The 23,404-nt window shown below is 46.7% G+C and overlaps 1 protein-coding gene and 1 long non-coding RNA gene across 4 annotated transcripts in view; one reads left to right on the forward strand and one right to left on the reverse strand.

Moving 5' to 3' along the window:
* Nucleotides 1-320: 320 nt before the first annotated feature.
* JCAD (junctional cadherin 5 associated) overlaps nt 321-23,404 on the forward strand; it is a 52,407-nt gene continuing 29,323 nt past the window's right edge. The window contains exon 1 of one of the 3 annotated variants that reach the window (XM_082742203.1): nt 321-405. Coding sequence is in view for 1 of the 3 variants with exons in the window: in XM_082742204.1 (XP_082598330.1) it covers nt 14,685-14,782 (98 nt within the window). In the remaining 2 variants the exon portion in view is untranslated. Of the gene's footprint in view, nt 406-14,649; nt 14,783-23,404 lie in introns of those variants that run through there. The other 2 variants (XM_082742201.1, XM_082742204.1) reach the window with 2 other exon arrangements.
* LOC309870109 lies at nt 12,612-14,536 on the reverse strand. Its single transcript, XR_014314493.1, has 2 exons — nt 14,454-14,536; nt 12,612-12,930 (listed from the first exon to the last, which is right to left on the reverse strand). It is a non-coding gene; the product is annotated as an uncharacterized lncRNA (long non-coding RNA).

Raw genomic sequence — 23,404 nt, forward strand, 5'->3', positions numbered from 1 at the left:
AAGGCCAAGCGCAGAGCCCCAGACGGGACACTGTCGCCAGAACTGCAGGAAGAGCTGGGAAGGGACGGGCTAGAAGGACACAGAGTGATGCCCTTCTGTTAGGGGAAGAGATGTGTGAGGAAGGAGGGGCTGCAGCTGATTCCGAGCGGAGAGCCCAGGAACCGAGAGGAGGGCACGGTTCATGCAGCTCTTTGAAGATGGGAACAGGAAAGGGAAACACGTACTCTGTGAGCAGAAAGGTGCAAGTGATGCTTGGAGACCTAGTGGTTCTCCTAAGACGAGAATTCCGAAAAGAACAACTCCCCACCCCCCCCACTCAGGGACAATTAGATCAAATCACTGGACAGTGAGAGGATCAATCCCATCTGGACTCACTGTAGGAGACATCACAGCTACTCGACTCAGGTAACTCATTAGGGAAACCTGCTTAGAGATTTTTTTTTTCCTGCCAAGTCTTTTATGTGGATACTATTTTCATTCTTGTTTCTTTCTTCAGGAGGGGGGTGTTGTTTGAAAAAGTAAACAAATGATGAATAATAACCGGGAATAACCATGGACGTAAGACTTGACCTGAATCCTTCTTCTATCATATTCTCGTAGTCCACAGAAATCCTTCTGAGTTTTTTTTTTTAAAGATTTTATTTATTTATTTGACAGAGAGAAATCACAAGTAGATGGAGAGGCAGGCAGAGAGAGAGAGAGGGAACAGGCTCCCTGCTGAGCAGAGAGCCCGATGCGGGACTCGATCCCAGGATCCTGAGATCATGACCTGAGCCGAAGGCAGCGGCTTAACCCACTGAGCCACCCAGGTGCCCCAAAATCCTTCTGAGTTTTAAGCAAGGGAGAAAAATGTGAAGTCCTAGTGTCTGGTTTTTGTGAGTTAAGAGTTAACGATGAGTGTGTGAGAACCATCAGCCACGGTGTGACCCTCCAGAAACCCTCTTGCCTACTGCCCTTTAGTATCTGAAGGGGAGCAGCCGGGTTGTGTGTCACGTGACCCAGCCCCCTAGCCACGCCCGTGGGAACCTGACCCAGGAGCTGACATGGGTCAGCCAATCTGTGGCAGGAAACCTGGGCAGACGTTTCTGCGCAGGAGATGATAGTAAGCTAATCAGTTTCTTTCTCTTAGAAATTTCCTTCCTTAGAAACTCAAAGAGCCCCATCTGGAACAGTAATCTCTCCATCAGTCTAAAGTTCACTCGTACCTTTTTGTACTCTGCTGCCCATTAGCCAGGAGCTCCTAGAATTACTTGACCTCCTCAGGAAGTCAGTCAGATCCCTAGACCAGGATCACGGGCAACTCCCCGGATGTCAGAGCATGTCACCAGCGTCTGACAATTGGAGGCCGGAGCCAGATTTGTGGAGCTCCCACGGCCATGTCCACAGCCTCAGATACGGTCGGCTGCTTCCGGGGCACACAGAGATGACCATGCCATCTCACCATCCATTGCCACGGTGTATTTAAGATGCCTTCTCTCCTGAGGGTGGCCAGCATCCGTCCCCACATCAGGACCACCATCCTCCGAAGTGTCACCAGGGAGAAAAGCTCTGATATATCTAGTTCAAAAGAGGAACGCACGCTTGTCCTGCGGCCTTTTTATGTAGGAGTATAAAGGGGCCTGCTGCCGTCGGCCCATCACCCGAGAGGCAACTTTTCTGATGGATCCTTCCACAGACAGCTCTTTCCAAATATCACAGGTATAATTTACTGGCCTTGCTGTCGGGTCAGAGCAATCAGCCTTTCCCTCAAAAGCAGAAACCCTGGCCATGGTCACCTTCTGTCTAGCTTTTCAGCCATGAAAGAATCTATTTCAACTATCTTCCCGGGGCTGATGGGTGATTTGCCTGGGTTTGCACTAAGCGGCGGGTCTCGGATGCTGCCACATTAAAAAAGGAAACCCTTCATCCGGCCCGCTGGGAGTGCAAAGTGCCTTTCTCGATTCAGATGTTTGCCTTTCTACAATTGCAATCAGTCCCCGTGCACTATGTGGTTGCGACAGTTACAAGATGAAATCCCCGCAGAGTGGCTCCGAGATTTGTCAGGAAATAGGCTTCCCGCAAGCCCTGTTTGGCTGACCAGGGCGAGCCACTGAAATTTCAACGGAAAAGCCGTTCCTATCTTTAGTGACTTCGTTATTAAGAGCGTGGAACGCAAATCAAAACCATAATGAGAGACCACTTTGCACCCATCCGGGTGGCTATTTTAAAAAAGAAAAAAAAAACGTTACAAGTGTTGGCAAGGGTGTGGGGATTTTAGGACCCCATTTATCGGGATGGGAATGGGAACTGGCTCAGCCAGTGTGGAAGACAGGGAGTGCCTCGGAACGTTAAACATAGAGTAACCCTATCATCCGCAGCCCCGCTCACTGCTGAAAACCGCTGGAGGCAGAGACTCAAACAGCTATTTCTGCACCACTGTTCACAGCAGCCTTACTCACAATTGCTAAAAGATGGGACACCCCGCGCCCATCCATAGGGGAGCGGATAAGCAAGATGTGGTATCTACACACTATGGACGGTTTATCAGCCTGCACAGGGAATGCAATTCTGGCCCATGTTCCAACGTGGAACCTTGAAAGCTCTGTGCTGAGTGAGACGCGCCAGTCACAGAAATGTATTCTAGGATCCCATTCCTACATGGTCCCTAGAAGAGAGAAGTTGTTTTTTGTTTTTTTCCAAAGATTTCATTTATTTATTTGACAGAGAGAGAGAGACAGAGATCACAAGTAGGCAGAGAGGCAGGCAGGGTTGTGGGGGGGAACAGGCTCCCCACTGAGCAGAGAGCCCAATGTGGGGCTCCATCCCAGGACCCTGAGATCACTCCCTGAGCTGAAGGCAGAGGCTTTAATCCACTGAGCCGCCCAGGTGCCCCTTTTGTTTGTTTGTTTGTTTGTTTTTCCAGATTGTATTATTTATTTAAGAGAAAGGCAGAGAGAGAGAGAGACAGAGAGAGAGCTCAAGCGAGCATGAGGGAGAAGGGAGAACAGAGGGAGAGAGAGAAACAGACTCCCCACTGAGCAGGGAGCCCGATGCCGGCTTGGTGCTGGGACTCCAGGATCATGACCTGAGCCAAAGGCAGATGCTTAACAGACTGAGCCACTCGGGTGCCCAGAATAGGGAAATATAAAGAGAAAATAGACTAGAGGGTGGCAGAGGCTGAAAGGAAGGATAAGTGCGCGATTACTGTTTAACGGCTGTAGGGTTTCTATGAGGGGTGATCCGAAAGCCCCGATCACAGACCGTGGTAGCGGCTGTACACCATCGTGAATGTACTTGATGCTACTGAACTGTACGCTTAAAGATGGTTGAACTCGTAAGAAGAAATACATGGAAAAGTACATTTCTCCTGTTCAGTTACTCCCCGAGGGCAGAGGTAGCTGCCTCGTATTGTCTTCTGCTCAGGGGTTGGGAAAGAAGCCACGCCCCAGTGTCCCCTTGTCACACAGAAGACTACAAGCTCTGACTCTGGGAGGCAGGTTTCCCTGGACCATTCCGGCTGGCCTGCAGCAGCCCTCTTAATATTCTCTGCCATGCCAAAGGTCTTCTTAGATTTTTTCCAAGCTCAATCACATACATGCCCGTTTATTCGCCAGCCATTCCGGGCAAGCGAGTTCTGCTGGGGAATGTGCCTTCTCCTCTCCCTGAGAAACCCTTTTAAAATGAATAAAACATGGGCCTGAGCAATTCAGCCTTCCCAGCTGGTTCTCACCAGCTTAGAGGATGTCTTTTGTTTCCTTCCACCCTTGACAAGATGATGGCTTTGCTCTCATGCTGACTTTCATTCCTGTGAAGTTGAGGAGAACGGGCCTTCTGTCGGTCCCATCAAATATAGAGTCTCGTGATCTTCGGTGCTGTGCTACCCGGGACTACACGTGTGTCCTTGTATTGTCCGAACTGCACACGAAGAGCGCATCACGACTGCGCCGCAAAACTCAAGCAGGGCCGACGGGCCAGCTCTGGGATGCATCCCTCGCTGAAGCGTGAAGCCCTGTTCCTACATCTGGCCGAGGGAGACCCGCCGCCTCGGAGGACTACACTTGGTAACTCAGCTCCAGCTGTGTTTCCTGCAATCAACGAACACCTGGACAGTGTCGCTCTTTCGACAGAAGAAAAGCATTGGCATTCTATCTCTAGAAAGAAGACACTGTCCTAATTCTGGTTGCGCACCAAATGCTCAGAAAGTCCTGTTTGAACCATATTTATAAATTAGAAGTGAAAACATGTACGCCCCAGGAAGCATCAGGCTAACTCCATTTGTCATCTCAGTCAAGAAGATTGGGAACAAATGACAATGCTTGGGAATAAGTGTTATAATATAATGAGGAGACGGCCGTGGCAGGCTGGGGAGACCAGAGCAGACCAGGGGCAGGACAGCTCTGTTGATTTTACCCTGATTCTTCCAGGAGACTTCTTCCCCCTTTGGCAGATATTAGTAAAGCAAAAACAAACTGCCCTAATTTCGAGGCCATTTCCCCATTCCTACTCACTTCAGTTTTTTTCCACTGTGCTGCTCCACGATCTGATGGCATGAACCTGACAGGTTGGCATCTGCCAGTGTTTGGTGCTTGGCATTTCTGACATGACACTGGCTTCCTTGTATGGAAGCATTTTTATCCAGAATGATTATAATTTCCTAGAGTGGCTATGGGGTACAGCTTTGCTTCGAAGTCCAACAAAGTCGGAGCAAACCTTGGGCACTGGATCTCCTTAGCGGGCCCTCCGCTCAATGACTATGTGACAGTTACCCAGGGACCTGAGAGGAATGTTAAATCAATGAAGCCATTCTGTGGAACTGGGAGAAAGCTGTGTGAGATGACACCAGACTAACAGGTCTAATGAGAAGAGCATATTGTTCCTCAGGAATCCTACTAAAAACATATTGAAAGCAACATGTCACAGAATCTCTTATATGGGCTTTTTCCTGGGAGCGGAGGGGAACTGTGCTTGCATTAGAGCCTTCATTTTCAAAGCACATTTCTTCCCTTCAGAGGTTAGGACAACCCCAACCCATTCCATTCTGGATTCCAAGACCTTTTTCCCCATGAAAGAATAAGATGCTTCCTAAGAGTCTCTATAGATTTTCTGTTTGTGTAACCAGAATTCAAATAAAATAATTAAAGCTTCTAAAAGCTAGTCTGAGGTGAGAAATGCAAAGGAAGGGGTCTGCCTTCTAAGAATAAGCAGGTTTTGTTTCATGTAGGAGAAGCATCCTTTGTTGGGATGTGGTGGATGCGGGGAGGGGAAGGGTAGGCACACCATGGGTGATGTACGCTCCGTGACCTTCCTCTCCCACAACGCGGCTCAGAGCCTTTTTGGATTCCTCCTCCACGGGGGGACCCCTGGTAGCTGGGGGTAAGCACACAACTGCAGATCTTGCCTTTCCCTGAAAACCATTGCTGAGTTGTATGCATCAACACCACTCCTGCCAAGACCCACTGGTACATGAGGTGAGATGCTGCCCTCCTGGGAATGTTTGGAAGCCAGGCTCAGATAGCCAGGTTGACTCTTCTGGATGTTTAGCCCAGAGAATTTGGCCCAAGATACATTAGAGCACTTAATCTTGAAATCACTGAAACTTTCAGTAGGTTTATAATCTGGTTGTGTTCCTTTCACCTTGACCAGCTGCCTACTTGGTGTCCTTCCATTACATTTGGAAAGAAGGGGTGAAAGATAGTGCGGAAATGGGCTAGCCACAGGTACAGTAGGTGTTAATATCTAGAAGAAGAGTCATGTAAATTTATCCTGCTCATATATGCTTCAAAGTATATGCTTGGCTTGGTATCAGATGGCTATTTTGTCCACAGTATTTTTGTCAAGATTTCTAACACATTTATTCATCCTCTCGTCACTGGGCCAAAACTGGTCTTCTAAATCCTGAAAGCTAGTTCTTTTACTGCCCTCCACGCATCCACACACAGAGCCATATGCTCCGATTAAGCTCTGAAAATTCACATTTAACATTAAATAAGAGTCCTTTTATTTTTTTATTTGATTTTTTTATGGAGCCCAATATGGGACTTGAACTCATGACCCTGTAATCAAGACTTGAGCAGAGATCAAGAGTTGGACACTCAACCAACTGAGCCACCCAGGCGCCCCAACAAGAGTCCCCTTATTAAGATGTTCTCTTGGAATCTTGTGATACCTGGGATCTCTGGAAAAATGAAGCTATTTCTAAATATCCTGCTTCATATAGTATCTGGACTAAACTCTTTATTTCAGTACTTTTAAGGAGTTCTAACACTTTGTTTTAACCTGAGAATGCACATGGTCTCTGCGATACAGTTCCCTTGTCTGGAAGGAAGGAAGGAGGGAAAGAAATGCCAATCTTGCTTTCCATCTAAAAGGCTAAGTGGAACAGTCTTTCTTAAAATTTGTTAATCGTCTAGTATCTCTGTAACATTTTTTCCTATAAAAAGCAAATGAATATAGAAATAGTTTCCTCCCTTGGTTCTCAACAAATGAAGGCACTGTGCTCATAAGTTATATTTAGTTGCTCGAAACTGAAGATACTAATAGCTCGTGTTTGCAGAGGGCTATGACGTGCCAGGTGCCCTGCATTTCCCTCATTCATTCTCACATGAACCCGATGAAGAGGGCAGCGAAAGAACAGCCTACATTTATGGAATGCTGACTCTGTGCTGAAGACGTCCACAAAATATCTCATTTAATCCTCAAAACCGGATTGTGGTTTGTCATCGCATAAACTGAAGCTCAGAGAACTCAAGACGCCCAATTCTTAACAGCACCACGGAGCTCCAAGCCAAATCTGCCTGACCCCGGAGCCTAAGTATTTCTTCCTTCAGGTTATGTCACCTCCTGACAAGCAGGGGAACTGGGAGGCACGTTACTGTCAACTCACTGAGCTCCCCCAGCAGGGCAGCTGGTTGCCTGGCGGCTGGTTGCCTGGCGGTTAACCAGACCTGCAGAGCCAGAGGAGAGGGGGGACCAGGACAACCTGCCGGTAGGGGCAAGTTAGTATTAGGATAGGTCACGAGCCACCCCTCTCAACCTCCGGGGCTTATTAGAATCCGGGAACTTGCTTAAAAGGCAGGTTCCTGGGCCCCACCCCTAGGTTCCTGGCCAATGACAGAGCACCACTCATCTTTCTGCAAATGGCCCACAGCTCTGCGGGTTCATACTGCACTAGATTCAGACGGTGATGCTTCTCGTCTTCATGGTTTCTGCTGTGAACGGCAGCTGTCCTCAGCTCTCTTGCCCCGAAGGAACTCCCCATCTAGCGGGATGAAGGAGGCCTTTGGGCATATAGCCATGCAGCAGGAAGGCAGGCGCTTATTTTGAGATATAAGTAGACTAATAAGTGGGAATGTTCAATAAATAGACTTACCTCAGCAGTGAGAGTTGTGTGGGAACTAAAGATGGTTCATGGCACCTGCCTTTATGAAGGAGGGGAGAGGATTTGGTCTTCCTCAAGCGTTGGTATCTGTGGGGGTTCTTCTTGCTATCTTTATATTGGCATTTCAAATACACCTCAGAGAAAATCTTTTAGTTTTTAAAGATTTTATTTATTTGTTTGTTTATTTATTTAGAGAGTATGAGTGGGGGGAAGGGCAGAGGGAGAGGGAGAGAGAGAGTCTCAAGCAGACTCTGTGCAGAGGCTGACCCTTGGCTAGATCTGATCTCAGGACCCTGAGATCAGGACCTGAGCCGAAATCAAGAGTCAGTTGCTTAACTGACTGAGCCACCCAGAATCCCCTGCCTTTTTAACTTTTAAATATATTCCTTTAAACATAGTTATTAAGACCTTAAAATTTTACATCAAATGGCTGAAAATCAGATTTGCCATCCTGCAAATGGTCCCCACATTCCTAACTTTGGTCCCCTTGTTCCTAACTCTGTCAGGATTTCCCTTCCCCGTGTGCTGGTGCCCTGTTCACACTATAATTCATTAGGAAATCTGGGAACGGTTAATAATAATAATAATGGAACAATTTGTTCTGAGGTAGCAGCAAAGAATTTATAACTATGAAACACTTTTTTAAAAAAATTTATTTGAGAATGTGCATGTGTGTGCACATACACAGACGTTCATGTGTGTGTGTGTCTGTGCACGTGCGCACCAGCAGGGATGAGGGGCAGAAGAAGAGAGACATTCTACATTTTAAATTAATCCTTCAACATATAAAATCCACTATTACCTTATATAAAGGTTTGCCTACTGGTGAACAGGTGGCCCTTGACCACGAAGAAGGCAGGTTCTCTGGAAAGGATATTAGATGTGTACGTGAGTATCATCTGTTCCAAGAATGCATAATACCATAGCTCCAGTGTATGCTGTAGAGAGAGGGGGAAGCAGAGCGGGTTTCGTACTCATTCTGTGACTAGTTAGTCATGGTAAACTTCAGGTATTTGGTGGTTTGAGCAAAAGGACTGATGCACATTCCCGGCATCCAGAACTGTAGGGAAGATGGTAAAAATGTTTAGACAAAGAACGAATACATTCACTCGTTTGACAAAACCCAAAAGTACGTGCAGTTCCAGCAGACTTCAGAACTGTGCTCTGTTCAGCCTCCGACGGCAGAAATTCACTTTAGGTTCCCAGGCAGGACGGAGGCTCTAGTGATGGCACTTGCTGGAATGCGGAGTCTTGCTGGGTCTTATCGGCAAAGCCTGGGGACGAATGAACCAAGTTATCGGGGGAGGGTGGGTGACAAAAGAAACACTGCAGCCGCTATCGAACTTACCCACCAGCTTTCTAGCTGAATGAGACACTGGGTTCAGACTTTTATTGTTACTTTTTAACCATTGCTGATGAAAAGCTGACTTTCACTAATGATTTGTTTTCTTTTCTCTGAATTATGTTTCGTGTCCATTGGTTGCCTTTCTGCAAACTACGAATTCCTCCCTTGTCCTCTCTTTTTTGCATGTTTCATACAGATTGCTTTTAGAAAATTTAATTTCTGGTGGATTAAATCAAAGAGACAACTAGCATGCCTTCTGGTTGGTATATCCCACAGGTACTTAAGAGGTCAATAAACAGAGTTTGAGGACAGTAAACTTTTTTAAGGCAGAACGTGGAAAAAACAAAAGTAACACTCAAAAAACAGATTCACAACAAGCAAATAAATAATTCAAGGAAACTAGTCATTTTCTTAGAAGTGCTGGCCAGTTTTCCTTTGGTAAACTCTGACCCTCAGCTGAACGTTTTGGCCCCATTTGCATGGTGAGGATTTATTGCTCGGGACTTGTACGGTGTGAGTTTCCTGATCATTTTCCACTTCAGAGATAGTCACCAATTCAGTTCAATGGACAGCTGTTTTATCCAGCTGCCAAGGATATGGGGCTAGGTTGGCGCAAACAGAGGGACTGATTTGTACCTGGGTCTTGATTTAACAAAGGTGACTGAGTGACAGCGTGGAGAGGTCGGTGCCACTGAAAGCCAAATGTAAAGTAACTCACAGTTCCCCTAGAAACACGAGGTGTGGTACACCATGCAGGGGCCACAGGCAGGGTGGGGGCCACCAGTGTCCACCAGGAGATAGAAAGGAGCATGGGGAAAGAACAGACCACGGCCTTTATTGGGGTCTCTGTGTAAAAGGCAAGGCAGGGTTAGGGGGAAAGCTGAGGATCGGCTGGTCTGAAGAATTCTAGTAGCCTTTGGGGTGGTAGGGGCGGTCCCAAGCCAGGGCACATACTGGCTTGGAATGTGACAGTTTGGTACCAAGGTGGTCTGGAGAATGGGCACTGCATCACTGGGGGGCTGGAAACAGCTGTGGCTGGCAGGTGGGCCCTGCACTGTAATTCCTGGATCCAAACAGACAAATGCAGAACAGAGGAAAACACGTTTGGGGGTGGGGGGTGACCGAGCCTTTCCCCTGGGAGCTCAGAATCTAGGAGCTGAAATGCAGGATAGGCCATGATCTATTCTCGCAGCTTGAGCAGAATGCTGTAGGGGTCTCACGGAGGCAAACATGCCAAGTCATAGAACGCTTTCTTGCGTGGGAGATTCCCATTCTCTTCAACGCTCAGCTGGCCTCACTTCCTCAAAGTCCTCCCACTCCGGTAATGGACGTTGCCCTTATAGATGTGGAAGGATGCAGATCAAGGCCTAGTCAGCCTTCTGGCATAGAAGAAACATTAGATAAAAGGTCGTTCCCACTTGTCTGGCACAATGTGGTGTCATTTCTGTGTGGCTAGCCATCACCGTCTTACTAAAAGGCCAATAGGTCATTCTCGCCCCAAACGGAAGCTTTCTTTTCTTTCTTTTCTTCTTGCAATTAATGTCGGTAAACAACTTGTTTTGTTGTTGTTCACATAGTTCCCTTTTTTTAAAATGAGAAGTCAGAAGGGGTTAAAGAAAATGCTAGAGTTCTTTCTGTTGGTTCCTGATGAGCCCGTGTGTGATGAAAAGAGAGGCAGCTCGGGGGTGCCCGTGTCTGGACGACACGGTGCCAGCCACACCATTGTCTTCTTGAGGCCACATGTGTGTGTCTCCCTTGTACCAGTGGGATCCCAGCCAGCCACTGTCATTCCCGGGAGGATAGCAAAACAGGATTTTCCTAATGAATCTGGCCAAGAATCGCAGCCTACAAGCAGGCGGATGCTTGGAATGTTCTGTCAACCACGAGTAAATAGCCACCCTTTGCTAGGGTGGTGACAGGGCTTGGGAGAGAGGCAGAGAGGCTGTTTCCCATCAGTGCGTAGCCTCAGAGAGGAAAAAGCTGACAAAGAGGTAGCAAATAATCAAAAATGATTTTTCCCATGCAATAACTCTGCAGATTCACTTTCCTTAGAATGAAGGTATAGGGTTAAAAATATTTGTTATTCTTCTCTTAATTCCCAGGATTAGAAGCTTTCTGTCTGGGCTGGTGCCCTGACAGCCCTGACCACTGCTGTCTAAGTCAATGGTTAACAGACACCTCCTGAATTTTATTCCCAAGGACATTGCTCTGGTCTTTCTTGAATGTTTATCATGGGCCAATCATTCTGTTAGGCTTTTGACATGCGATTTCTATTTCTTGTGCTCTATCCCTGCTTCTCAAACTTTCCTGTGTGTAAGAATCATCTGGACACTTACTGGCCATTTACGTAAAGTGTAGATTGCTGGGTCTCAACTGTAGTAATTAGAAATTCTGATTGTGCCCAATATGGATCAGGCCCAGGCACCTGGCTCTCCATCAAACCCCCGGTTAATCCTAAAGGAGGTGGTCCATGGAACGCACTTTGAGAAACAGAGTTCTAGTTCATGGTTAAAAGTAACTATGCAGACTACTCTCTGAATTAATATATAGCATGGCACTACCTAAAATATTAGGCTTATTGGCACCTGTTCCAGTGTTGGTATAATTATTATTGTCTGACTGTTAAAACGAGTCAACAAGAAGGACTTCAAGGTTTTATCAAGGACATTAATCTTTTAAAAAAATGAGGACTGGTAGTGTTCTTCAGACAAAGAAAAACATCAAAGAATATCTAAATCAACTAAAGGAAACCTTATAGTAGGTCATCACAAAACAGCCCCAAAGCAAGGAGGGAGGAGGGTTATTTAAGGTCCTTGAAAAGGCAGGGAATTAAAGAAACATCGGTTTTGTCTTTTTTTTTTTTTTCCTTTTTTCTTAAGCGACCGTTAAGCATTCTTTCTCTGGTCATCGCACATCTGCCCTGATGACTCAATAATCCGAGTTCCTTCCTGAGTCTGTGAAATCCCTTCTCTGGGACTCAGAGGAAGGCGGGGACATTCAGGCACCCAGGGCTGGTCCTGACACACGTTCCTTGGACCAGTGCTGGGTTTCTAAGGGCGTCATGCTCAACGTTGGTTTAAATCATGATTTAGATCACATATCACAGAAGCAGCAGATAGATATTCTCCCCTGTGCTTAAACCTCCCCCAATCAAGTAGGTAGGAGGAAGGGCCTGAAGTTGCAGGAAAGTGGGGTGGGCGGTGAGGAGAAGGACTGTGATTCTTCCCACGGTCAAAATGAAACGGACGCAGGGGGTTTCTGAGTTACAGAGTCCTGACTTATGAAAGAAAAATCCTTTTTTTCCTAAAAATATAACAACCAACAAACGCATAGGTGCACGTATAGATGACATGAGACTACACGCGGCTGTGGAGCTGGTTTCTCATGTGCCATGTCCAGGGTCTCGTAACTGTGTACTGCTCACCAGGGAGGCCAATTGGCCCGGTGGACAGACCTTACCAACTTTTATCCTCCTCTGGGGAAGCACCGCCCTCCCCTGCGCCTCTGTCTTCTTACATTGTGATTCAGACAACCCAACCCTCCAATACTCATGTATCTTTTCAACCTTAACCTTCATTATTCTATTCTCAAATCTTCAGAAAAAAATCTCCCACCTTCCTCCTTACTCCCCAGCTCCTCTACCACGTTCTGTCCTGTTTTCATTTTGCTTGTTCATCTCAAGTGGCCTTAGTCATGGCTGGGAATCAGCAGAGCAGGGCTGGGGCTGTATCAGTGCTGGAAAAAGGGGGAAGCCAAACAGACTGAACCGAGGTTGTCGTGATAAAGAACCAGGGCTCAGCGACCACAGAAATCTTTAAAATCGCAGAGTCATCTTCAGAACCCACAGCGGTTCAATCTCATTAGCTTCTTCTAATTAAATCTGCCCTTACCAAACTTGCCACTGAAACACAATTTCTCATTAAACTTTATTTGGGTGGGTTTAACTTAGTCTCTAGTATCGCTTCAATTTTTTTTTTTCTACTGCAACCATACAGCATTTCAGTTACATTGTACAACTTCTGCAAGGCTGACCCAGAAAACCCAACAATATCATATTGTTCTAATCAGTTTGCTGGCTGATAAATGATCTCGCAGGAACATTTGGCTCCATATGGGTCTGCAGAGGGCTGGACACGTACAGGTGTGACACACAAGGAGGAAAAGTTGTTTTACCGAGTTGACAAATTGAGGACAAATGGGAATTGTATGTCATTGAAACACTCTGTCCCTGAAAGACATGTTCATGGCAAGAAGTAATAGCACCACCGCCTAGGACTATGATTTTCCACAAAAGCCTCTGCAATTCATTTTCTCTTTTTCTCATCTTACTCCCTCAGTCTGGAGAGGATACCCTTCGCCTCTGCTTAGACACAATGCAGCTGTCCTTCCGGGCCCCCCACAAAGCCTTCCCCAGTGGCTCCAGCCCACAGAACACTGTTAGTACAAGCACCCATGGTAGGAGCTGTCAGTTTCTGCACGTTCACTCTGTGGCAGTACTTAGGCTTTCCCAGGACGTGAGCACTATATCCTTATCCCCATTTTGTCTGAGAGGAGTTTGAGAAGGACAGAAGTCAAGTAACACGTCTAGAAAGGGACAGAAGCACCCCAAATTGGGATCTGTGCCTTCCTCAAGCACCTGATCATGCTGTCCTGTCTGCCCCATCTCCCCGATGGGATTTACTCAGAAGCCCTGCAGATAATGTCACACACAGCACTGGATCATATTGTTTTTCTTCTCCAGCACTAGTGTTTTTGGCTTTTTTTCTTTGCTCTCTTAGCTTATATGCTCCTTGTGGCTCGTGTTCAGAGCAAAGGTCTTTGGCCAGATTCTGCAACTTCTGTGTGCCTCCCGGAGCCCAGTGTCCCATGCACCACCACCCCCCTCCCACAATAGGACTGTGCTGAGGATTACCAGAAAATAATGCATATGAAGGGCTCAGAGTGGGGTCATCTGCAGTGAGAGGCCAAACAACTTTATGTATTACTGGTGTTACAATGAGCACAACCGTAACTCTGAGAGGTTTTCTAAAAATTCGTTCTGCAGGGATTCCTGTCTGCTCTGCCATCCATGTTCAGCCCTGGGGACTCGACTTAGCCGACACCCTCTCCCTCTCCCCAACTCATCAGCAAAATTGAACACTTTATGTCTTTTTTCCACCCTCCAGAGTACACAGCTTTTGCCCTTGAATGGACCTAGCAGCAGTCTAATCACTGCTGCCACGGAAACATAGAGTGGGCTAGGAGGTAACTGGTCATTCCAGCCTGAACTCTCCCACTGACCTCCTCCTACTCTTGCCTTTAGGCAGATCCCACTCCCAGCCTTAGTTTCCTCATCTGTCCCAGGAGAAGATAGACTGACCTCTAAAGTCTCCTGGAGCCCTACAGCTAAGACTCTTAGAGGTCTTTTTTTAAACAAGGAAATCCCAAGCACTAAGCTGTTGTCACCGGCACTGTTTTCTGCTCTTCACGACTTCCGTGATTGTGTTTTTGTGAAACGGTGTGTACGGGTGTTTGTGTGTTTTATGCGAGGGTGTGTGTGTGTGTGTGTGTGTGTGTCTATGCATGTGCGAGTTTGTATGTGACTGCATATGGGTGTGTTGGTGCGCAACTGTGTGATTATACATGAATGTGGGTGCATCTGTATGTGAATATGTTTGTTGTGTGTGTGTGTGTCTCTGTGTGTGTACATTAGCCCAGGATCGAAGCCGTCTGAACCCAAGTGACAGGAAGAGAGAAAGCGGTCCCGCTCACCTGTGCCTTTGGGACGACCCACCCAGGCAGGGCCCGCACGAGGCGGGGGAGCTAGGCTCCCCACCCAGGTGCCGCCCCCCCCCCCCACCGCCCCCGCCGCGGAGAGAGTCGGAGCCTGGAGACCGCCTAGCGGGAGGGGCGGGGCAGAGGGCGGGGCGGGGCGGGCGGTGGGCGGGCATCCGGGCGGGGCGAGGCCCAGGGTGGGTGGGGCGGGCGGCGGCGGCTCCGGGCATGCTCGGCGGTGGCGGCAGCGAGCGGGGCGGGTCGCGCTGGTCCCCGGCCGGCCGGAGCGGCGGCGGCGGCGCGGGGCAGCATGAGGGAGCCGCTCGGTAAGTCCCGGCGTCTCTCGCCCCTCCTGACTCCCGCCGTCCATTTGGCCCGCAGCCACGGCGCTACGCGGGCCTCGCCCCCAGCCTCCCGCGCTCTCCCCCAACTTCTCCAGCCCGGACGTTGCTCGGGTCTGAGCCTCCCCCAGCTTTAGGGGATGTCCGCACCCCCGCCCCGGGCGTCCCGCACGGTGCCCTGCCCGGCCGTCGCGAGCCCCCTGCCCGCAGCCTCGGGGTGAGGGAGCGCCCGCTTTGCGGGGAGGGGGCGGCCCCGTCCCTCAGGTGCCCAGCCGGGGTGCGGGACTCCAGGGTCCGGCGCCGAGGGCCGCGGCCGGCGTTAGCGCTCGCTTGGCCCCCTGCGCAGGGAGGGCCCGGGACGGCGGGGGTCGCGGGCTTCCCTCTCGGCGTCCTCCCCGCCAGCCGGGCTCCAACCAATCCCCTCTTTCGCTTGCGCGCCCCGACTTCGCGGACATCACCCCAGGAACTGACAGCCACAGTTCAGAGTCCCAGCGGTTCCCGGTTCCCACAGTGGCCACCTCCCCCGCTTCCCCCCTCACCCCGCGCGCCGTCCGGACCAGCCCGCGGGACGTTGAGAGCTCGTCGCCGCGCCCCGCGCTCGCTGCTTGGGTCTCTGCCGGGCCTTGCGCGCCCCTCTCTGCGGGGTCAGGACCGGGGATTAGGGCGCTAATCGCCGCCGGTTCCTAGCAAGTGCCTGGGGCGGCCCGGCCCCGGGCAGCTGGTGGTTAAGCCCCCCCCCCCCCCCACCAAAAAAAAAAAAAAAAAGAAGAAGAAGAAGAAAAAGAAAGAAAAGAGAGAGAGAAAGGGGTGGGAGAAAGGAAAGAGCCCCGCCTGAGAGTGCTGTAAATCTCCTTAATCAGCTCGTTTATGGGATCTGGAGCCTGCCTGCCGGGCTGCCTGCCGGGCTGCCCGGCTGCCCGCCCAGGTCTCCGCACACCGATTTCCCGAGCACCCTCGTCACTCCCCCCCCCTCCCAATCGCCATCAGATCACCCTAGAATGCCAGGTTTTGCCTAGATGCCCTAGCCACAGTGGGGTTCAGCACCTACAGCTGAAAGCTCTCCCTCCTTGCTCCCTGTCACTGGAGGTAGTGCCCAGCGCCTCGGATTCTTCTGGGGGTTTGAAAAAGAAGCTGTGATTTCACTACTGGAGAAAAACATTTTAAAAAACGAGAACTCTACGCCAGCGCAGCCTGGTCCTGCCCTGTTCCTTGCTCATCCGTACTCTGTAGGGGCAGAGGGCTTTGGGCAATTAGCTTAGGCAAAACACCTTCCCCTCCACCCCCATCCTCTGCCTCTCCTCCCCCTGCCCCCGTGCTCGCTGTCCCTCCCTCAGTCTATTTGCCCGGTCTGTCTTGGGGAGAGGGATGAAGTCGTGTGGACCATACAGCTGCTAGGTTTCCCCTACATCTTCATGTCCTTAGTCTCTTGCTTGTTTTTTCAGGTCTGCAAAGAAATTTGATTTGAGATGAAGGTTGGAAGATGGGTGTGGGGGTGGGGGGAGCAGAGGATTCCTGGGAGTAGAGGGACATAGGATTCAGACAGCCAGAAATACTTAGACAAAAATGGCAGACTCAGTATTCAAACCTGAGTGCTCACAGGCTAAACTTCAGGAAAACAGTGTCTGATGCCAGGAAGTTTTAGAATTTAAGATGACTGGATTAAGACCATGTAGCAAGGCAAGTATGTATCGTTGTTTTAGAAATCCCATGCAAATTCTAGTTCAGGGGAGTTGTGATGGTTTGCCTGTGAAATTGAAAATTCAGTAAATTCATTTGGTTTCTACTGTTGTGTGGCTTTTTTTACCTTGATATTAAGTGTCTTAATCTTGGCTACCAGCTGACCAGCGGTCCTGAAGGTCCCTAACTATTACTCTGGGCAGACAGCATGTAGCAGTTTCACTTCTCCAAGAGTGGGTGAGCAAATATTTGTTGAACTAGGCCTTAATCTGCTGGGCCTTCCCCCTGGCAAACTTTACTCCTGTGCTACAGAGAATGGAAGGTCAGGCCCTTGGCAGGCCCAAGAGATTTAAGGGGATTGGGTGGATGGAGAAAGTCTGTGCCAGAAAAAAAAGAGAGAATTTTGTCTTTCTACCTCCCTGGACTATAACTTAAAAGTGCCTGAGTGTTCACATGCTCTGGAGGCTTGACAATTTAATCAGAGTTATCTAATGACCCATCTGAGTAGTCATAGATTCTAGAAGCTTATGGCCTATCGATCAGTAGCTATAAAATGCAACTAGAGATTGGAGGTACATAAGGAGAATAAATAAGGACCAGTTTTTCAGTTTAAAAACCAAACAAACAAATCTGAAAAGATCCTTGGAGTATAATTTTTTTTTAAGTGCAGTTTAAAAATAAACTAGAAATGCTATCAGTAAAGAAAGCCCAGAAGTCTGTGGTTCCGCCAAGTTCTCATTGTCCTGGCTGGAGAGTCCTCTAGTCTAGGAGGACAGTAAACACCAGCCCTGCTGCAGGAGTTTCGAGTTTCTCTTTTAATGAGCTTGGCGGGATTTCACGCTAATTAATCTAGGGAGAGTTTAGAACACAGAGCGTTGGATTTGAAACAATTGTTCTGTTGTGGTTTTGATTTTGATAAGGGAAGACTATCTCCCTGAAATCCTATTTCAGGCCTATGCTGAACCCATTACTGTGCTTTATTTGGTTTTTTAACAGATGTTGTTTTTCACCTTTTGGATGGCAGGGGTTATCTCGCTCATTAAAACCTTGCTATTGTGCTTTGTTTCAAGAGCCTATGGAGTTAAGGAATGCTGAGGGACAATCACTTGCTGGGGCCAGTGCGCAGGGGAGGCGAGGTCGGTCTCCAGTACTTGGATATAGCCTTTAAAATGCTAAAAGTCATTGAAAAACTGTTGGAACCACCCTGATACTAAAATCTCAATGATCTTGATTTAAATTGATGATATCTTGTTTAAAATTTGGATTGTAGGGCGCCTGGGTGGCTCAGTGGGTTAAGCCTCTGCCTTCTGCTCAGGTCATGATCTCAGGGTCCTGGGATCAAGCCCCGCATCAGGCTCTATGCTCAGCAGGGAGGCTGCTCCCCCCGCCCCCCCCCGCCACCCCTCTGTCTGCCGCTCTGTCTGCTTATGATCTTGTCTGTCAAATAAAATTTGGATTGTTACCTTTGCTTTCTTTAAATATATTTTTCCAAAAACTTTCTGTAGGTAATATAGTTGGGAACAGTCAGGCCAAGCTGGTAAAGATGAATTATCAGACCCCAAAATATCCTTGTAATTTGCTGCTTGTTGGTGATCTTTCTATAGCTTACCTCTAAGCTTGTTTCTTTTGTACATAAATGAAATAGTTTATTATGAAGAGACACCAAGATATATGAGCAGAGAGCCTGATGCGGGACTCGATCCCAGGACCCTGAGATCATGACCTGAGCCGAAGGCAGCGGCTTAACCCACTGAGCCACCCAGGCGCCCCTAATCTAAGTTTTATAGTTATTTTTACAAATAGCCAAAAATTCCAGAAGATTTAAAAAATCTTATCCAATTTCACTCCTTTTCTTAATGACTGCTAATCTTCCAGAAATGTTACTGAGGCACTTAGGGTCTCATAAGAAGAGGGTGAGGTGGCCAAAGCAATAATGGCAGAATTTAGAGGTGAAAAAGATGACAGGAGTGCATGGGTGTATGTGCGCTTCTGGGTGTGTTCACACAAGTCTTGGGAGAAAAGGCAAAAAATCAGAAGAGATAATATTTATGAAAAAAATAAAGTGCATAACATTTGGTACTTCCCTTCTCTTTCTCTGTGTTTTGGAATCAATGCCTTCATACTGACCCAACCCAGCAAGACTAGCATTCCAGGATCCTTTTGATCTCAGAACCAAGTTTTCCACCTCCCTTTTTTTTTTTTTTTTGTCACCTTAAAGAAACTTAACTCAGTGATGTTTGCTCTACTAAAATTATCACTTCACAGATTAAATACGCTTTTTATGTTTAGGAGACTTTAACAACTTGAGGGCTCTGGCAAGAGCTGGCCATCACACTGTTGTGCGATGGTAACAGTGGTGTGTGAGTACTTACTGGCCCAGCACTTCAGCTGGGCCTCTGGAGTTCTCGACTGAATTATTAAGACTGAGAAGAGAAATGGCAATCCTGTTGCTCATAATAAAATACATAGTTCTACGATTCAAAAAAGAAACCCACAGAAAGCATTAATGTCCATGTATCAGTTAGCAATGAGTCCTATTCTGCTTTGGTTTGGGTCTTAGCTATTTATCTCTTGTTTAAAGAAAGTACTTTGTTATATATTAATCATAACATTAGACTGAGAAGTTGTCAGTTGAAGAAGTATTTACAGTGAACTGCCAACAATTTGAGGGACTAATTACATCTTAAATGTGGAATGTCGGTGAATATAACGGAGAAGTTTTAGGTTTTCAAGAAGAGTAACAATGTCTAATCAAGACCCTTAGAATGCTGTTTGTAATCTTGTATTAGATTTTATTAGCAGAACATGTAACTTTTGGCTCACTGGAAACAGGTTAAGAATCTCTGTAGCAGATATGACACATGTACTATCTACTAGACACATAGAACCTTACATAATTCAAAGTTCATTTATTCTTCAGTGTTTCTTTTATTTTCATGAAGTCTTCCAATTTTCAAACATACATTTTCTTAATCCTACTTAAGAAACAGCTCTTAATTTTTTTTTTTAATATTTATTTATAAAGTAAATCCAACCCCCAGTGTAGGGCTCAAACTCCCAACCCCAAGATCAAGAGTTGCCTGTTCTACTGACTGAGCCAGCCGGGCGCCCCTAAATTTTCTTCTGATGGTGAAATCATATCAGGTTAAAGTACATGAAAATGCCAATATCTGACCATTTTTTTCCTGCAACATGGCAACTTCATACGGTTCTACCAAATATATTTCATGACAGGACATCATAAAATATAGTGAAGTATAAATAAGGCCATAAAAAAAAAGAAACAACCAGAATGCAGTACCACCTTTGATAATTTGATATGTTTTCTTTGGTGTTTTTTTTCTCCCGTGTGTGTGTGTGTGTGAAATTACTATTGTATTTAACATAAGGTTATGTAGCCTGTCTTTATTATTTAATATGGTACTGTGAGCATTTCCCTGTGCCATTGTATATCCAGAAACATAATTTTATACATACATATTACATATCCAAGTCTACCATATGGATGTATTAGGATTTTTAAATCATATCTAAAATGGACATTTATTTGGTCTAATTTTTTATTTATCATAATTAAGACGAGTAAATATGTTTATAGATGACTTTGTGGGTATTTCTGATTATTTCTGTAGGATGGATTCCTAGATAAAAGATTATTAGCCCACAGAGTCTCAGATTTTTAAAGATTTTACAGCATATCAATCACTTTTAAGAAAGGAAATACCCATTTACAACAGACCCCCCCCCCCAACACAGTCATACACCCACAAATAGGAGAACCCATCATGCCCTCACCTACAACAAATACTGCCTTCTAAAAGCTTCAGTAATATGGGGGCACCTGGGTGGCGCAGTGGTTTAAAGCCTCTGCCTTCAGCTCGGGTCATGATCCCAGGAGTCCCACATAGGCTCTCTGCTCAGCAGGGAGCCTGCTTCCTCCTCTTTCTGCCTGCCTTTCTGCCTACTTCTGATCTCAGTCAAATAAATAAATAAATCTTTAAAAAAAAAAAAAAGCTTCAGTAATATGATCGGTGAGTAATAGCATTTTGGTTTAATTTACATATCTTTGATTACTAGTGAGAGTATACATCTGTTTTACATTTTTAATTGGGTATTCTTCTCTTTCCTTTATTAATTTTCAGTTCATGTTTTAGGCAATTTTTAAAAAGGAAGGAAAGGGGCGACTGGGTGGCTCAGTGGGTTAAGCCGCTGCTTTCGGCTCAGGTCGTGATCTCAGGGTCCTGGGATCGAGTCCCGCGTCAGGCTCTTTGCTCAGCGGGGAGCCTGTTTCCTTCTCTCTCTCTGCCTGCCTCTCTGACTACTTGTGATCTCTCTCTGTCAAATAAATAAATAAAATATTTAAAAAGGAAGGAAAGTTTTGGTTGATCTAATGCGCTTTTTAATAGTTTTATTTCACTGCCTTGGGGAGCCTTATGACTATAAATATGAGAATAAAAACTTTTTATGTTTATAAATGTAAAGGGAGGAGGAAACGGTACACGTTACAAAGTAACGTTCATTTGCCCATCTCCACCTCTGATGATGAGCATGTGCTAATGGACACACCACAACGTAGACCACAGCGTCTGCAGGGAAGGGTGTGGATGGGGCTGGTCTTTCTGATCTCCAGCCCAGAGCCCCCCGTGCCTCGCGCGGTCAGTGTAAAGCAAGTGTCCTGAGTAACATAAGTTGGAAGACGTGTCCAGTACTGTGCTCTGGGACCTCTGGATGGAGACTTTCTGGCTGCTGTACCCTGCGGCCTCCGCACCCAACCCCGCTGCTACCTCTTCTCCCCGTGCGGCCATCTAGCTTAGCTCTCTTGGTTGGCCTTTCTGGGTGGTGATGGGGCCAAGGTCAGAGGTTCTTTCTTCACATGACCTCCTTAGCTTTGTTCTCTGTGATGGCCACAAGCTGTATCCTTGTTCCTGTGGCCAGCTGACTTAGAAAGGCATGCTGCTTGTCACAGGGGTAAACAGGCTCAGGAGAGGGACAGACGGCTAGAGCTAGAAGGACCCCGAAGAACCTCTAGTTCAACTTTATTTTACTTCTTCTGGAGAAGACGGAAGCCCAAGGAGCTTCCCTCTTTGGGGCAGTGTCTCAGGCTCAGTTCGCTAGAACAGACAGTACCGAGCCACAAGGAGTGGCAGAATCTACCCCCACAGCGAAGGGGCGGGCAACCCTGCGCCTAAACACTCCGGGCTGATATTTAAAGAATGTAGAAATCTTCCACAAAATAAGATTACTGGAAGTGATCTCATTCTCATTTTTTGGATGAGACAAATAATTAGATGAAAATCCACTTGAAAGTGATTTGGGAAAAAGAAAATTTTATGGGACTGGGTTGGTTAAATTAAAATCAAATTACCTGTCATCTCCTCCAACCAATAGCTATTGGTTATTCGTGATTTATTTCTCCTCAATGAAATGACCATTAGCTTAGTCACCAAAGACTAGAATAAATGTACTTGAACTCCTTTTCAATAGATTAAAAAGACTAGAATCCACGTTCTTGAACTCCTTTTCCCCATCCCCTGTTATCACCTGTGCATGTTCAGGAAAGAGACTTGTAACTACTTGTTCCCACGTCTGTCCTTGCTCTAACCACTTTCATCCTCCACCTCCCCACCATACTGACGGTCAGGCAGTCTTTCCCGTTTGCCCACTCCTGTGGTTTCCCAGTGCCTGCTCTCATGAGATGCAAATTCTATCCGTGTTATGCGTAGAGTGACTGTTTCTATATCGATCATTTTTCTTTTAGAATTTAATTGTTTGTTGTTGTTGTGTTTTTTTTTTTCTTTCTAAAAGTTACTCGCTCCTTTCCCATCCATTTATCACGGATGTAGTTTGTCTGCTTCTCAGAGTCACCCAACAAGTTTTTCGATAGCTCTGTAGGACCCTGAAACCAAAAATGATCTGAGGTTCGCTGAAGGTCATGAAGCGAGGACATGGTCTATTTGTGAATGAATTCTATTACTGAGCATTTAAAATTAATACAAGCCCTGCCATCAAAATACCACAGTCAAGGGGCGCCTGCGTGGCTCAGTGGGTTAAGCCGCTGCCTTCAGCTCAGGTCATGATCTCAGGGTCCTGGGATCGAGCCCCGCATCGGCTTCTGTGCTCAGCAGGGAGCCTGCTTCCCTTCCTCTCTCTCTGCCCGCTTCTCTGCCTACTTGTGATCTCTCTCTGTGTCAAATAAATAAATAAATAAATAATCTTTAATTAAAAAAAAAAAAAACCACAGTCAAGTGAGTCAACGGGCCCTGTGCATGTGTACACGTATGTGCATACAAGTGTGCATGTATGTATGTACATGTGTATGCCTGGTGTGCATAAGGAAGGAATCCTGTAGAAGAGCCATCCTAATCCAGTGGAACAAAGGAGGTTTTTTTTCTTTTTAAATATAGTTTCCATTTTAATGCCGCCATGACTTCATCTTTTCTTGTTTATTTTTATGCATTATTTAGTAAATTAAGAAACTTCTATTGTTTGATAGGAAGGAACTTTAGATGGGTGAGCCTAAAATAGTAGCAAGTAGCAAGGGCTTTGAAGCTAAACAGACCTTGGTTTGAACCTCAGATTTGTGCTTCCAAGCTCAGGCCTTCAGCCTCAATTTTCTTGTCTGTAAAATGGAGACATTCATGGCTACCTTTGAAGTTTGCTGAGGGCATATAATGAAATAAAGTTGTTTGTTCTTGGGTTAAATGTTTTCTCTGTATAAATGTTATTTCGATATTCATGGAATGAAAAAGATATTTAAAGTGGGTTCATTCATCTCTTGTTGTGTTTGGGTCCAGCCCATGCTAGAAGCTCCCCCGTAGCTGAGATTGGTAGCTGAGATTGTATGTGAACACCTGCACTGTTGTAACCACTCTCCCGAGATGTTCCACTGTGAGTATTTGCTACAAGGAAACAGAAGTAACGAAGGAAAAG

The sequence above is a fragment of the Mustela nivalis genome, assembly GCF_964662115.1.
Source record: "Mustela nivalis genome assembly, chromosome: 7".
In the NCBI taxonomy this organism is placed as follows: Eukaryota; Metazoa; Chordata; class Mammalia; order Carnivora; family Mustelidae; genus Mustela; species Mustela nivalis.